The 15,695-nt window shown below is 38.6% G+C and overlaps 1 protein-coding gene and 1 long non-coding RNA gene across 3 annotated transcripts in view; one reads left to right on the top strand and one right to left on the bottom strand.

Moving 5' to 3' along the window:
• CHST9 (carbohydrate (N-acetylgalactosamine 4-0) sulfotransferase 9) overlaps window positions 1–6,994 on the top strand; it is a 278,761-nt gene extending 271,767 nt beyond the window's left edge. Inside the window, exon 5 of one of the 2 annotated variants that reach the window (XM_011939293.1) lies at window positions 5,275–6,994. In XM_011939293.1, the coding sequence (XP_011794683.1) occupies window positions 5,275–5,297 (23 nt within the window). In that variant the 3' untranslated portion in view covers window positions 5,298–6,994. The remainder of the gene's footprint in view (window positions 1–5,274) is intronic. The other variant, XM_011939292.1, reaches the window with a different exon arrangement.
• Window positions 1–15,695, bottom strand: part of LOC105509798 — a 342,021-nt gene that overhangs the window by 279,079 nt on the left and 47,247 nt on the right. The gene's annotated exons all lie outside the window — the stretch shown is intronic.

Below are 15,695 nucleotides of genomic sequence, written 5' to 3'. Positions count from 1 at the left end.
TAAATAAATAAATAAATAAATAAAAATAACAAGAATTAGGCTCTCAAATTTATTGCAGACTTAATGAACATTCCACACATTTTCCACTATATTTTTTTAGATACTTGTTTTTTAAAATCTGTAGTTACATGTCTTTCAGCTAACTCTGCAATATCTACTCTTTAAGGATATTTATGGAAAACTATAGCTTTCTGCCATAGCTTACAATTTAGCTGGAGTTAAAAGAGTTTTTCCAACAAAACAATCAAATAACCACGGAAGCTGGAATAAAATTACTTCCCTTACAGGAGGTACAGACTAAGTGCTATAGTCATTTCAAAGGGAGTAGAATCACTCACTGGAGACCTGGGTGGTTGTCATGGAGAAAGTAGGATTTTTACATGAAACTAGAAGACTTTGAAAGTCCCAAGAAAGGAGGAGACCATGAGTGGGGGATGCTGAGAGCCCAGATAAAAGCAAGTGGAGGACAGGGCATGTGTTAAGAGAGAAGCAAAAAAAAAAAAAAAAAGAGGAGAAGAGGCTCAGCAGCACCAGGCTGCAAATGCCAGCGAAGGAATGGGGACGATCACTGATGCTAGAGGATCCTGTCCAAAATGTTAAGAAATAAAAAACAAAATGTTTGAGGAAGAATAATTTAGTAATAATTGCAGGGAGACTAATTAGGAGGATAATAAATATCCAATTAGGGGGTAATTAATTTAGATAAATATCCAATTAGGGGGTAATTAATTTAGAAAGATACAAAAAAAGAAGTATTATGAGATGTAAAATAGCCAATTGACTTTCCCATTGTTAAAGCATCTCTCAGATTTTGTGAGTGGGTGACAGGAAAGTAATAGGACCTTTTCAAAAACGGAAAAGAAAACAGCGGGAGCCACTTTTGAAGGCAACAGGATAATTTTGGCTTTATTGTACATGTTTGCCTTAGGGACAATCAGAATAAAGTGTCCCAAGGAAAATGGAGATGTAAGATTTTATTCTTTTATTATTGTTGTGATGATGATGATGATGATGATGGGACTTTGTTGGTATGAGCTTTAAATGTGAAATGTCATTAGCTTTGATTTTAGTAATACAAACCCCTTAGTCATGGAGTCTTTGCTGTGACTGGAAGAAAATGGAGTTGGGTGGGGGTTGGGAGGGATGTCATCAAACCCGAGTAACAGATTTTATAAGGTGAATGACATTGAGATGAGGAGTTCCAGGAGAAAGTCTGGTGGCCACCCTTGTGGGTCACTGGTGCTTTAGAGAATTAACCCTTTTTGCCATATCTCAATTTGGTTACAGTAGAGAAAACTTACTAGACTAGCAGGAGACTAATTTACAATGAGTGGTAAACCTTTCCCTCATGCAGTTATCTCCCCAGCTAAACTAGTCTTTAGAAAGTTACTTGTGGATCAAAGTCTTCCAGCAAAGAGAAATGGATAAACAAGAAAGACATTGCATCTAGTCTAAATAAGGGCTCATGTGGCATTCCTACTCTACATCCAAATTATTCCCCTCCTTCTGAAATATTCAAGTCCACTACATTTGATGTCTTTCTCCCCTAGATAGGATGAAAGGAACTTGTCAGGGCTTATGCCTTATTTTTATACTTTCCTTTCAAACGCTATGACTGCCACTGGAGTACCGGGGGATCTTGCTGAAATCAAAGTCAGGGGCCTTACACTCAGACATTCTGATTCAGGATGTCCACAGTAAGGCCTGGGGATCCGGATTGCTGGGAAGCCTTTGACGGGTTTGAAGACAGCATTGAGGGACTTTGAACGGATCTGATTTGGCAGGCAGGTTAGACTCGAAGCCTCCACATCTACTTTACTGCAAGCAGCTTCCCATGTGCTTACTTTATTTGTTTTCTCTTTTGCCAAAGGTTTATTTTAACACAGATGCTCATCACCTTAACAAGAATTGGTCAATTGTTTATCCAAGTTTAACTTGACCTTTTGATCAATGTTGTTTTTCTTCCACAAGGTCCTAAAACAATTGTTTAGAAGACCACTATTAAATTATAAGCACATTTACTTATTCAAGAATTATGTCTTGATCATCTTCTATGCACCAGGCAGTGTGCTTAGTACCACAGAGAGCAAGAAAGATAAGACCTCTCTGCAGTTATATTCTAGTGCAATGGAGGTGGAGTGGGGTGAAAAAGACAACAGAGAAGGAAATAAATCATTTCTCAGTGTGATTGGTGCTATGAGAAAAATAAGCAGGGTTCTGTAGGAAATATTTTGGAAGGGAGGAAAATAACCTAGATAGGTTGAACAGGGAAAGCCTTTTTACAGAGGTGACTTTCCAACTGAGAGCTGAAGAATGCAGAGCCAGTTGTGCTGGCTGTTAAGACCTGGGTAACAGTGAAAAGTGGTCAAAGAATTGCAAAGCAGGAAATAACACTGAACTGGAAGGTGAAACAAGGGTGGTCAGAGATTTGGTGGGAATAGTAAAGGCTCTGGTTGATGTGAAGTGGAGAGCTCCTCTGTTAAAAACGAAGTGGTCAAGGAACTGAGAGTTGATTGGACGTCAAAGTCAATAAACGTAATGACAGGAGCCGAGTTAGAAGCTGGAATGCATAAAGTGGACAGATCAGTGATAAAGGTAGATGACAACAAGAGGAGGGGGAAAGGGAGACTTAAGGAGAATACTTTGATTTCACAGAAGCAGGAGGCTTAGCTGGGTGATGTCCTGGAAGCAGCCGTGGGCTGCAGGGAAATCACTGCCTATCTTCTGGCCGGAGAGACAAGTAGTTCAAGGAAGCGAAGTCTCATCTACTTGAGAAAGTGCAAGAGACACAGAGTGTTGGGAGTCAACCAAGTTTCATTTACAGAGAGTCTTGGAAACAAACATTCCAGAAATCCCTGGAGATTAAAGGGGAATTTGATGGCCACAAAGCAGAAAGTCCAGAGGCCACAGGGGAAGGTGGATTTTGTTTTTGTTTCTGATTGTCAAGCAGAGAAGAGACATGGTGAGGGCATATGTAGGGACACACAAATTACAGACTGAATAATAATGGACAAATGGGGAGCCTTGAAATTCACCAGGTCCCTGGGATTAAAGCACTGTAACTACTACTGCTGCTGCTGCTGCTACTAAAACAACAATAATAGTAGTTTTTATTTATAGCGGTAATAGCAGAAGAAGTAATAGTACAAATCTCATGGCAGTTTTATATTTGGCCTGTGCTAAGTATTTTCCATGCATGTGTACCGCTAACCCTATCATCTGCCAAACCACAGTCAAATTTTGTATTTTCAGTGACAACTTCATGTACTATAAATCACTGATTAGAGTAAAGAAGTATAAAGGGCTTTGAAGTAATCCTGGCAGTCTCTGGAGAAGATAGCAGACAAACAGTTTTAGAGTTAAAACTCCAAATAGATGGTCCAATGGTATGGAAGATTTGGAGTAGCTGTTTTAGGGGGTGATATGGTTTGACTGTGTCCCAACCCAAATTTCATCTTGAATTGTAGCTCCTACACTCCCCACTTGTCATGGGAGGGACCAGGTGGGAGGTAACTGAATCATGAGGGTGGGTTTTCCCCATGCTGTCCTCGTGATAGTGAATAAGTCTCACGAGATTTGATGGTTTTAGAAAGGGCAGTTCCCCTGTACATGCTCTCTCTTGCCTGCCACCATATAAGACATGCCTTTGCTCTTCTTTTACCTTCTGCCGTGATTGTGAGGCCTCCCCAGCCATGTGGAATTGTAAGTTCATTAAACATGTTTTTCTTTATAAATTACCCAGTCTCAGGTATGTCTTTATTAGCAGCATGAGAACAGAGTAATACATGGGGCTAAACATATTGGTATATGGTGTTCACCCCCTGGTGTTCAGGGGGTTATTCACACAGTCCTCTTGCACTAGAAAAAAAACAGCACCCTGCAACCTCAGCTGGTGGAATAACCATGATGTCTGGAAGTGAACAGTGCTTCATTCCTCTGTTCTATTGCTTAATTTGCTAGAAAATTACTAATTATCCTTGAAGACCTAATTCCATTCACTCATTCACTTGTTCATTCCACAAATATTTGAGAGAAATTATTATAGGCTATAGACCATTCTAGACACTCTTGGGGATACAATAGTTTAAAATTGTGTATACACACACACACACATATATACTACATATATATGCAATCATGTGTATGTGTATATATATATATTTGCAATCATGTTTATATTCCCTAGGAAACTTTCCCCACTACTCCCTCCACCTCTAGGCTGATGACACCATGCATTATGCCTGCAGCACAGAATTTATTCATTTACCTTTCCAATAACATGCTGAAAACCTTATATGTATATCTCAATCCATTCCTCTCCATACCATCCTTTACAAGTCTAAGTAAGATCATGTTACTTCTCTACCCAGAGCCCTACAAAAGTTCCCTAGTTTACCTAGAGTAAACGCCAATGTCCTTAAAATTTTCATCCCTACCAGAGAATGCCACCTTGTAAATCCCATCTTCCATGTCTTCTTTTACTGCGAGAGCTGTAGGAAGGATGTGGCAAGATGAACACTATGTAGTAAATGGACTAATTCATCCTGCTGGAAAGATAACTACATTTTTACTCTACCTTGATACAACTTTATGGAGCAGGACGTGAAGTAGATTTTGCCGGATTCCTTAGTCATTCTTCACTTGGGAAAAAGGGAAGGTCTCATACATTAATGAGATTGTATACTATGATCATAATAAATTATTAAATTATTGTGATAAATACTTTAGAAAAATAAAGCTTTTTCCCAGAAAAAAAATACATGACTTTTTGTAAGCACTTAGAAAACTGAAATGGTCATCAAGATTTATAATTAGCCTTGCCATAATTTTAAGTTCTAATTTATGATTTTGTACTATTCTGTGCATTACAGAGTGCTCCCTAAAAGTTTCAATCTCAAAACATCTCCAGTTTGTATCTACATTCAGATGCACAAACTAAAACAGTACTTGAAGATGACATACTTATTAATCTCCCAAAAGTCATAGATGCCCAGAATGGTTGAGTTACATTCTATTGCATTACAGGTAAAGCCAGAACAAAAATACAGGGCTCTTTCCTCTCTGTCCTGTAGATGCCATTTCTCATTGCTACATTTTCTGTGAAGAAGCTCACTACAAAATGTATATTCAGCATGCCTTGCTAAATTGTTCTGGCAGCTTATATGAAATATGCTCTCCTCGATAGTATTTTTAAACAAATATGTTAAGTTCCTTATCTAGTATACCCACACTTGTGACTGTGCTTTCAACATTTCTCCTTCTTTATTTTAACAGAACCCCAAGTTTCACATGCCTGAGGATGTAAGAGAAAAAAAGGAAAATCTTCTACTCAATTCTGAGAGTTCTACTAGGGTCTTAACAAAGACCAGTTATTCACAAGGAGGGGATCAAGCTTTAAGTAAGTCCACAGGGTCACCAACAGAGAAGTGGATTGAAAAACATCAAGGAACTAAGGCTGTTTTCAACAAGTTCAGCAACATGCATTGGCCAGTGGACATTCACCCTTTAAACAAAAGTTTAGTCAAAGATAACAAATGGAAGAAAACTGATGAGATCCAAGAGAAACGAAGGTCTTTCCTTCAGGAGTTTTGCAAGAAATATGGCGGGGTGAGTCGTCATCAGTCACATCTTTTTCATACGGTATCCAGAATTTATGTAGAAGATAAACACAAAATCTTATATTGCGAGGTACCTAAGGCTGGCTGTTCCAATTGGAAAAGAATTCTGATGGTACTAAATGGATTGGCTTCCTCTGCATACAACATCTCCCATGATGCTGTCCACTACGGGAAGCATTTGAAGACTCTAGATAGCTTTGACCTAAAAGGGATATATACCCGCTTAAATACTTACACCAAAGCTGTGTTTGTTCGTGATCCCATGGAAAGATTAGTATCAGCCTTTAGGGACAAATTTGAACACCCCAATAGTTATTACCATCCAGTATTTGGAAAGGCAATTATCAAGAAATATCGACCAAATGCCTGTGAAGAAGCATTAATTAATGGATCCGGAGTCAGGTTCAAAGAGTTTATCCACTACTTGCTGGATTCCCACCGTCCAGTAGGAATGGACATTCACTGGGAAAAGGTCAGCAAACTCTGCTATCCATGTTTGATCAACTATGATTTTGTAGGGAAATTTGAAACTTTGGAAGAAGATGCCAATTACTTTTTACAGATGATTGGTGCTCCAAAGGAGCTGAAATTTCCCAACTTTAAGGATAGGCACTCTTCCGACGAAAGAACCAATGCTCAAGTCGTGAGACAGTATTTAAAGGATCTGACTAGAACTGAGAGACAATTAATCTATGACTTTTATTACTTGGACTATTTAATGTTTAATTATACAACTCCATTTTTGTAGTTTGCATTCATTTTCTAAAACCCTGTATATACTTAATGATGAGCTCAAATCAGCTACTGTAATTTTTCTATAATTCTCTGTATGAGAGAAATTTAACTAAGTGCAGTTGTCTTGATTTAATGTAGGTTTTTACCAAATAGTATGACACCAATTGGCACAAAGTTATAGGAAAATCACCCACAGGAGATGTAAACAACTTGAGTTGCTCTAAAATGTTTGGAAAAGAGCTGCTTTTGCATTATGAATTATATTGTTGAAGCAATAACCTAGCCAGCTGTTGCATTAGCTAAAGCAGCCTCTTGCAATGGTAGGAAAAAAGGATCTAAAATAGCATGAGTGTATGTCTATATCCTGGAATTTATCATCTAAAATGCATGAATATATTTTTAGCAGTCTGTGGCATATTAATCAAACTGTTGAATTGTTTTCTTACACCCTGGAAATCTTTCTATCAACTATAATGATAAATCCATTTTGAAGTGGTATTTTGGACTTAGGCATTTTACTTTAGATTGGAAGGCATTATGTGATTTACAATATGAGAATACAGCAGAAAAACCAGATGAGGCTGTGGCTTTTTATATTCAACAGCCAATAAAAAATGCACAACATGCTAAGATCAAAGCAACAAAAGCAACCTTTTTCTTCCAGAAAAACTTAAGGGAATTGATTCTGTTTTCTTTTGAGCCCTCCACAAAGAGACAAAATGAACACAAGCACTAAAGGTCTACATTTCTGAAGCAGGCAGTTGAGAAGCTTAAGTCTCTTCAGATATAAATGTGCTCCTAATTCTGGTTTTAATTGGGCAGGGGGGAAATTGTTTCAGGATGGAATAATCATCAAAAACAAAAGTTGCCATTCTGAATATGGAACTCAAACAATAACAAAGTTTTATAAGTATATTGTTTGAATCAAAGCATCGTGTGCATAGTTTTATATGTGGAATACACCCTAAGAATAGCTTTTGTTTTCAGTTTAATTATTCAGCTTAGGAATGACTTTTTAAAAACTAATATACCACTTCAAAGATAGGTTATGTTCTAGAGAATAAACATAAAAAGATACCCTAGAAATGTGTTTAATAGGCTTATGCATAAGCAAATTAAGGTATTTTCTTTTTCAGTTTAAATATTCTATACTAACAAAGTCAAATACCGTTGCATTCAAATATTAAATCAAAGTCCTTAGAAAAATAGGTAGGTCCATGTGTCACCCTTATGAATAGTTGTAATGCATTTTGGAATTTTTTTCCAAGAGATCCGAAATTAGATTGCTTAGGGAAAAAACGGGATCATTTTGGATGGGAACCATTTGGATGGGAAACCTACTTTAATTGGTCGACTATTACCCTGAGTTAAGAAAATCACAAGTCTTTCAAACCCTGCTTAAATGCTTTTCCTGAACATCTTCCTCTTCCTAAGCTATCATTTTTTTCTTATCAGTCAATATTCAGTAATGGCTTTCAAAGAACAGTAGGTATTAATATTTGAATGTTAATAGACCAAGATAGTTACAGTCATGCTTATTTCATTTTGATTTTCTATTTCATGGCTGAGTATTCATGAATTGCTTCACTCCTTACACACACCTGCCGTGTCCCATCTGTGTTTCCTAAGGAGTGAGTAAACTGCAATGGGCTGAGAGATCATAAGTATTAAACCTTCTAATCCAACCTTTTACTACTTTTCCATGCCATTAACTCTTGCCTCTAGACCATACACTTAAGCTGTGCTCTCAGTTTTTAAGAAGTTTTACTCTGGAGTAATCTAAATTACATAATTTAAAATTTTGCTACACCATGAAGAGTAGATTCCTCGTAATTTAGGGAAATTGAAATTATCTTTTTATGGAGAGACAAAATAGAAAATATTCCAGAAGCCTAAAATTTTATTCCTAAGCAACACAAAACTTGCTTTATATGAAATTGCTATAAAGAATAAAGGCAATTTCCTCAAAGGTATTCCTAAAACTATATAAGGAACAAACAAAGAACTTTTCATAGCTTTAGAAAGAAAAAAATAGTGACAACAGTCCTACCTCTCTTATTGGCATTTGGAATGCATTGGGCAGGGTAGAATGCATAACTATGTAACTGTTTGGCTTTGATGATGGGGAGGAGGGATGAGTGGAAGACAATGATACCCAGCGTTCTCTACGGAAAGCTGTTATGTACCTTTTGCTGTATATGTTCCTTTCCTGACCCTTTCCAACAAGCCCATGTCGCCATGGGTCATTCTTTTCCTAAATGGGCTCTCTGATGCCAAGTGACACCCTATGTAGTTACAAGTTCCAGAAACCATGCATGTTTTTGCCAAGTAAGAACAAATTTTTTACATACCTGCTCTTCATTTTAGGTGAGTTATTTTCATGTTAGGACCAAATAAGCCAGTCATCATCCTGGATTACTTGTGAGTTTAAAACCCAACTCCATTTTTCTCTCCTGACTTATGTGGCTTTGCAGACCAGCTCACATTCACCTTTGTCATTTCTGCCTGTGCATAAATCCAGGTGGGAACACCACTGTTCTTTAGAACCATCACAATTTCATGAATTTACTTCCTAAAGGCAAGTGACCAAATCCAGACTCATCTTCCAGATGTCCAAAGTTCCCATTTTAACGTTACGTGCAATTGTAAGTCCTCCAATTGAACCCTAAGGATCCTGTTTGTTTTTATAGGCTGCAGTAACACAATGGGCAGGCAGGCCCCTTTGCTCTGTTATTCCCCTGTCTGGAATTACTATCAGGGTAACGAGTTGGCAATTAAATCCAAAATCACAGTTATGTAACCTGTAAACTATCTATAGATGTGCAATATTGACGTGATTGTGCCCAGAAACTGCCATAAACTTCAATGGAAACATATGAAGAGGACATTTTCTCCAACGTTTGGAAATATCTATGAATTCAATGGAACTGTGAGGCCACTTGCTTGATGTCTATAAAACATTCTCTAGCAGAAAATGATAATAATATTATTATTAGGGAATTAGTAGTTCTAATTCAAGAACTACTTGTATGTCATGTTTAATTAGAAAGAGGAAAAATATTTTTACATTTTATTCATGTATTATTATTCTTATCTCCTAAAATGTATAGTGTTTAGCAGAAGGAATATACAAGAAGATGCAGAGAATTTTGAATATTTGAGTGCCCTTTGAAAAGATCACTTGCTGAATTAATAGAATTTCAGATTAGGCTAGGACTACAGTAAATGTCTCCCTCCTGTTCATTCTCATATGGCCTCTCAGGGCATCCCAGTCTCTAGGCCTTCATGGGGCGTGGTGAAGCAGAAGTTTTGCTCAGGGCTAACCCTCCCAAGATCTCTGATACTTGAAAAAGGATTGGCCAAAGGCATTTAATTATAGCTCAACAACCTGAGAACCTTAGGCCACGGCTAATTTCAACAACCTGAGAACCTTAGGCCAAGGCTAATTTCAACTACCTGAGAACCTTAGGCCAAGGCTAATTTCAACAACCTGAGAACCTTAGGCCAAGGCTAATTTCAACTACCTGAGAACCTTAGGCCAAGGCTAATTCAATTTCCTCCTACCTTTAGGCTCATACCTTCCCAATCTCAATCATGATCATTATACAGTAATTGTGTGCATGATCCTAGCTAACATTTATTCAATACTTACTGAGTGTCAGGCAGTCTTCAAGTAGTTTACATGCATTAATTTAATCTCCATAGCCAGTCTAACATAGGTGCTACTTTGTAGCCCTCTCCCTTCCCATCTATCATAAAGGAAAGTAAAGCAGACTATAGCTGAGTAACTTGCCTAAAGAGACACGGATGATAAGTAGGTCAGAAGCCAGGATGAAGCCAAGCAGCAAATGCCACCACCAAACTCTTTGTTTAGAATACTACAAACAAATATTTACTTTTGCTTCCTGTTACCTCTGTCAGGATAGGTAGAGGCAAAAACAATATATTGGAATCCTGAAATTTTTTCCATACAAATATGGGTGTCTGTGTGTGTGTGTGTGTGTGTGTGTGTGTGTGTGTGTGTGTTTAGCTAGTTAGTTATCACACTTCAAATCAGCTTATTTCTTTATTCCTGCTGAGTTAAACTGACAGGTTCAAAGATTTTGGAAGAAATTAGGTTTCCTCCCCACAGCTTTTTTTTAATCCTTGGTTAATCATGGAACACAATGTTTTTAAGAAGAAAAAAAGTCCCTGGAACAAATTTAGCCTTACGAAAACAACATATCATTTCCTTGACAAGAAATTACAGACAGCTACATGAGCAGTCAAGGATAAGCAGAATCTAAGAGGAAGAAAGTTCAGGCAAACTTTCCCCACATAGACCCCTGATAGCCACTACAGATGCTCATGGTTCAGCAAGCTAGTCACACACAGTGAGAACCACTCCTGCTAGAAACAGCAACTGTGCATTGTCCCCATCTTCCTGAGTCTCCATCCCTAGTACTAGTTTGTAGTCAGATTACCCTGAGCCTACACGGGAAGACTGCAGAAAAGAATAGAGAAGCAAGTTGACTTAAACCAACTGAAAAACACCACAAAACCAGGTGAAAATAAATAAGCTCTTGCTAGAAGATGGCAGACTTTTCCCAGGCCTGTGGACATTGCCTGAGGAAGGCCAGGTCTGGGGAGTTCAACAGAACATTGCCTCATATCATTTCATTCTCAGAATTTCCTAGTCAGTCACATCTTAGTTTTCACCAGGATCATATGCTTGCAGGCAAAAGTATTTAAATCCATTTAAGCAGTTATCTTTTTCCATCCCTAAACCTCTCCTCAAGTCTCACACTGTATTTGGAATGCTCCCCTCTCTATATATCTGGACATTCATTTCTTGTTAACTCACCAAGGAATCTCTTGAGATGACTCAATTTCAAAATCTCATCTCTTTATGAGCTCCCTGATAGATAGAAAAAGACAACATGGTTTTCCCCTGGTGTAACATGCATCAGATTATTCTCTTACCAGTAAATGAGTAAATGCAGGCATCCCTTTCCTCAATTTTTTTTTTTGTCAGGGAGGTTCATTAATTTATTTGTTCATGTGCTATTTATCTCACTTTATATGAATATAAAATATCTGTTGTTGTCTTTATAATGTCTTAGGTCTTCCAAGAGGAAAGGAACTGTGTCTGTTGAATTCACTTTGTACCGTGTCTAGCAAAGCACTCAGTGGAAAGCGTTACTTTAACAGATGCTTTCGATGCTGTTGTTTAAAGGTTCCTGTACAACTTCTTTTAGTGTAGAATTTGTATATTTCTGCCTGTGACATTCAGGCATCTCTAGGACCAGAGGATCTGAAAGGAAAGTGCTAGAGCAGGGCAGCTGAGGGAAGGGAGCTGAGCCACACACCTTTTCTACACTAATAGTCATCTCTTGACCCGAAGGATAGTTGCAGACACTGCCATCTTTTACATTTCTAAGAAAAGGCAGTTGCTTGATTGTTTGGGGAAGAAAATGTTGAAAACAAACCCGCATGATTCTGATCAATGTAAGAGCCATTTACTGAGGATCTACTCAGTAGCAGACACTGGAAAAATACTTTACATACACTCATTTAAAGACATGAAGAGTAAGTCTAATTGTTTCCAAAAATAACTTTCAAAAAAATCAGTCGAGTGTTTTTCCACGTATCATTTCATGAACGAGAAAACTGAGTATCAAAGAGTTTTAATAACTGTCTCTCTGGCTCCAAAGCTGAGACCATACATTGGCAGCCCATGGGGTAGATCTGGCTACAGATATGTTTGGTTTGGCTGATAGTGCATTTTACTTAACATCTGAATTAGTTGCCAACATTGGGCCTCATTAATGACAGGGGATTTGTTGCCCTACATTCTATATGCCCACCTGAAAACAGTTGGACAGAGGCAAGGTCAGTCCCTTTAGATGAGGTTGGAGATCTCTTAGTTGTTCACACTCTTCACTAATCCGCCATCACTCATTCACCTTACTTGCCTGGCCCCTAAGCATCTCACTTTTCAAGTCTTGCTCTGAAGTGTGTATTCCTTCCCCCGCCAAACTTCCAAAGGAAATCAACTCCTGAACATCCTCCTTGACCCTATTTGTGTTGTGCAGGTAGTGAGGTATTCCTTTCTGGGTTTCCATCTCCTTGCTCACAATGCTGCTTGCCCTTTGGTCCTATATCCAGTGGGATCTCCAAACAGTATTTCATTGTTTGGGGAAGTCTCTTATGACCAATGACAAAGGTGTTGGAAGAAAGCCAGTACCTTTTTTTTGGCATCTTTCTGTCGTAGCCACTGGGTCCCTTGGCAACAACATTCCTTCCCACCTCCTTCTGCAGAGATGAGTCATTCTCTCAGGCTCTTGGAGCTCTAGTATCCAGGGACAGAAACTGGCTCCCACTGCTGCCTCTAGATTGCTATTCTATAACTGTCATCCAAAAATCTCTTCTGTTTTGCAGGTGTACTCACTTCCTCAACTCTGAAAATTACCTGCTTCCCAGCCTTCTCTGAGGATTCTTCTTTCTGATTTATAACATGCCTCTCCACCCCACTTCCTGCTATTATCTGGGTGATTGTAGAACCCCCAGTAACATTCTACTCTCTTTGCTTCTTAATGCTCTGATGACCTCCTCCTCCTCCTCCTCCTCCCAATTCTATACTTAGAGAGCTGGAGAAAACAGGAGAAAGGATAACTATGACTTTTGTCCTGAAATACCAGTAAAACTGTAGTAAAATACACAGTATCTCATTTTATGTATTCATTTGCTGAAAATGTTTCCAAAGTTTAGAAAAATGATTTTTGGATGTACTATATAAGAAATAAAAATGCACTCAGAATGCTAGAGTATCTACCAATTTAAAAGAACAATATTATTAGTTTGACTGTAATTATCCTTAAGAAAAAATAAGCCTTGATTTAACTTATCAATTTCTGAAAAAATAGTGTATGGACCACCTGTATCAGAATTAACCTTTTTATTAAAAATAGATTCCCAGACCCCATCCAAGATATACAGAATTGAAATCTCTATGAAAACCACTTGGAAAATTTCCTTTTTAATAATCTCTTGGGGTGCTTCTTATAGACAGCAGAGTCTGAACCTCATGTGTGTGTGAATTTTTAAAGTCCTGATTGATTATAAGGGATAAAACCTGCTCTTTTCATTCTGTCACTGTGTTGAAAAGTTAACAACTCGCAGCTCAGAGAATTATCAGCGGGTATTGGTACCAAAATCCTCTGTGGGATTTTGACCAGCACTGAAGCAGAAACTTGGCGTCCCAAGCCTGCCAAGTGCAAGAACTAGAGCTGAAATGATGAAGTGAGTGATGGGGGACAGCACTGGGCACTGCCCAAACTTTTTGAAAACTTTCACAATGAAATGGGGAAATGGAAACTTTCCTCTGTCTAAAATACAAAAGACAAATGTGTACTGAAGGCAATTTTGGCAACTCAACTTCACATTGAACAAGTGAAGACAATATGAGTTTCTCCAATAAAAAATAAAAAGCTGTTTTCAAATTGACCTAAGATGACTGAAAATGGAAAATATTTGCTATTTGGGTTATTAGTTTGAGAACAAGTGCCCCAGGAAATATTCTGCAATTTAATTTAAATGGTTAGAATGTACATTTTCTTAAACTTCATTAAAGGATTTGTCTCCTTTTGCCTTTCTATGTTGAACCATATGACATTGCCAACATTTGACTGACTCTGACATACAAACACAGCCCTTCCATAAGGGTCCACTAACAGTTCCGCTGCTACCTACCCAATTCTAGCCACATTGGCTCTCCTCAGAACTATTGGAAATAGCCTCTGAATAGAAGTCCTGCCTTTTTTTATTTCTTTCTTTAAAAATTACTTCTTTTCTCTTTGCTTTTTTCTTTTGATATTTTTAATTGTGGCAAAATAACATAACGTAAAATTTTATCATCTTACCATTTTTTGGTATCCTTTTAATGAATATTTTCCCATCCCTCCCCATCTTACTTGTTTTTTTGGTTTTTTTGTTTGTTTGTTTGTTTTTGAGACAGAGTTTCACTCTTGTCGCCCAGGCTGCAGTGCGGTGGCACCATCTCTGCTCACTGCAACCTCCACCTCCTGGATTCAAGCGATTCTCCTGTCTCAGTCTCCTGAGTAGCTGGGACTACAGGTGCCCACCACCACGCTCAGCTAATTTTTGTAATTTTAGTAGAGACGGAGTTTCACCACATTGGCCAGGATGGTCTCGATCTCTTGACCTCTTGATCCATCCTCCTCAGCCTCCCAAAGTGCTGGGATTGCAGGCATGAGACACCATGCCTGGCCACCATTTCTTCAGTGTACAGTTCAGCAGCATTAAGTGTGGTTGTGCAAGCATCACCACTATCCCGTCACATACCTTTCTTCCTTGTGAAAAATGGATACACTGCATCTATTAAACACCTCCACTTTTTGCCCTCCCCCAGCTCTGGCAACCACCATTCTACCTTTTGTCTCTGTGAATTTGATAACTTAAAATACCTCATATAAACGGAATCATACAGCATGTGTCTTTTCGGGACTGGCGTATTTCTCTTAGCATAATGTCCTCAAGGTTCATCCATATTGAAGCATGTACCAGAATTTTTTTTCTTTTTAAGGCTGAATAGTATTCCATTCTCATGGCCTGGCCTCAGGCTCTCAAGACTATAACCCATTCCCAGCTTAGTCACCTGATACCTGCATCAAACCCACTATTATCCAGCCACATCGAACCATTACATTCTCTAAAAACATCTCTTGCTTTTTCCCCTATTTTGCTCACACTATTACACTGCCTGAAGTATCCTTTATTTCTCTTTAAGGACCTTCACATGGGTGTCCCCTCCAAGAGTTGCCTGCCCTGCATGACCATCCCACATTCAGCTCGCTCTACCCTCTCTGCTTGGGCACCCTCTTCCACTTTCCTTGCTTTAACTTCACCATTAGGCTGATGGTTCTGAAATCTTTTTCTAGCCCATGTGTCTATCCAGAACTTCGAATCAGATTCCCAATTTCTTGTGGTATTACTTCATCTAGATGTCTCACTGGAGCTTCCAACTCAACATGGCCAAAGCTGAACTCATCACCTAACCCCCAAACCTGCTTTCTCCTTATTTGGTGGCAACACCATCTATCTACTCCATCTCCTGAGTTAGGAATCTAGAAGTCAACCCCGATTTCTCCCTGAGCTGACTCCTCACAGCCAGAGAATTCAGAAAGCCCATTAACTTCACTGCTTGACTTTTTCTCAAGCTTCTGCTCTTCTCCCATCCACTCTGCTAATATCTAAGTTCAGATTCTCACCTTCTGCAGTCTACAACTCTACAATAATCTTGAACTTCTCTCCCACTCTCATTTCCCTCAGTGCCATCCTCCA

The sequence above is a fragment of the Colobus angolensis genome, unplaced genomic scaffold (genome assembly GCF_000951035.1).
Source record: "Colobus angolensis palliatus isolate OR3802 unplaced genomic scaffold, Cang.pa_1.0 Scaffold18, whole genome shotgun sequence".
Classification (NCBI taxonomy): domain Eukaryota; kingdom Metazoa; phylum Chordata; class Mammalia; order Primates; family Cercopithecidae; genus Colobus; species Colobus angolensis.
Note: the sequence above shows the minus strand (reverse complement) of the source record. Positions and strands in the feature narration are given on the sequence as shown.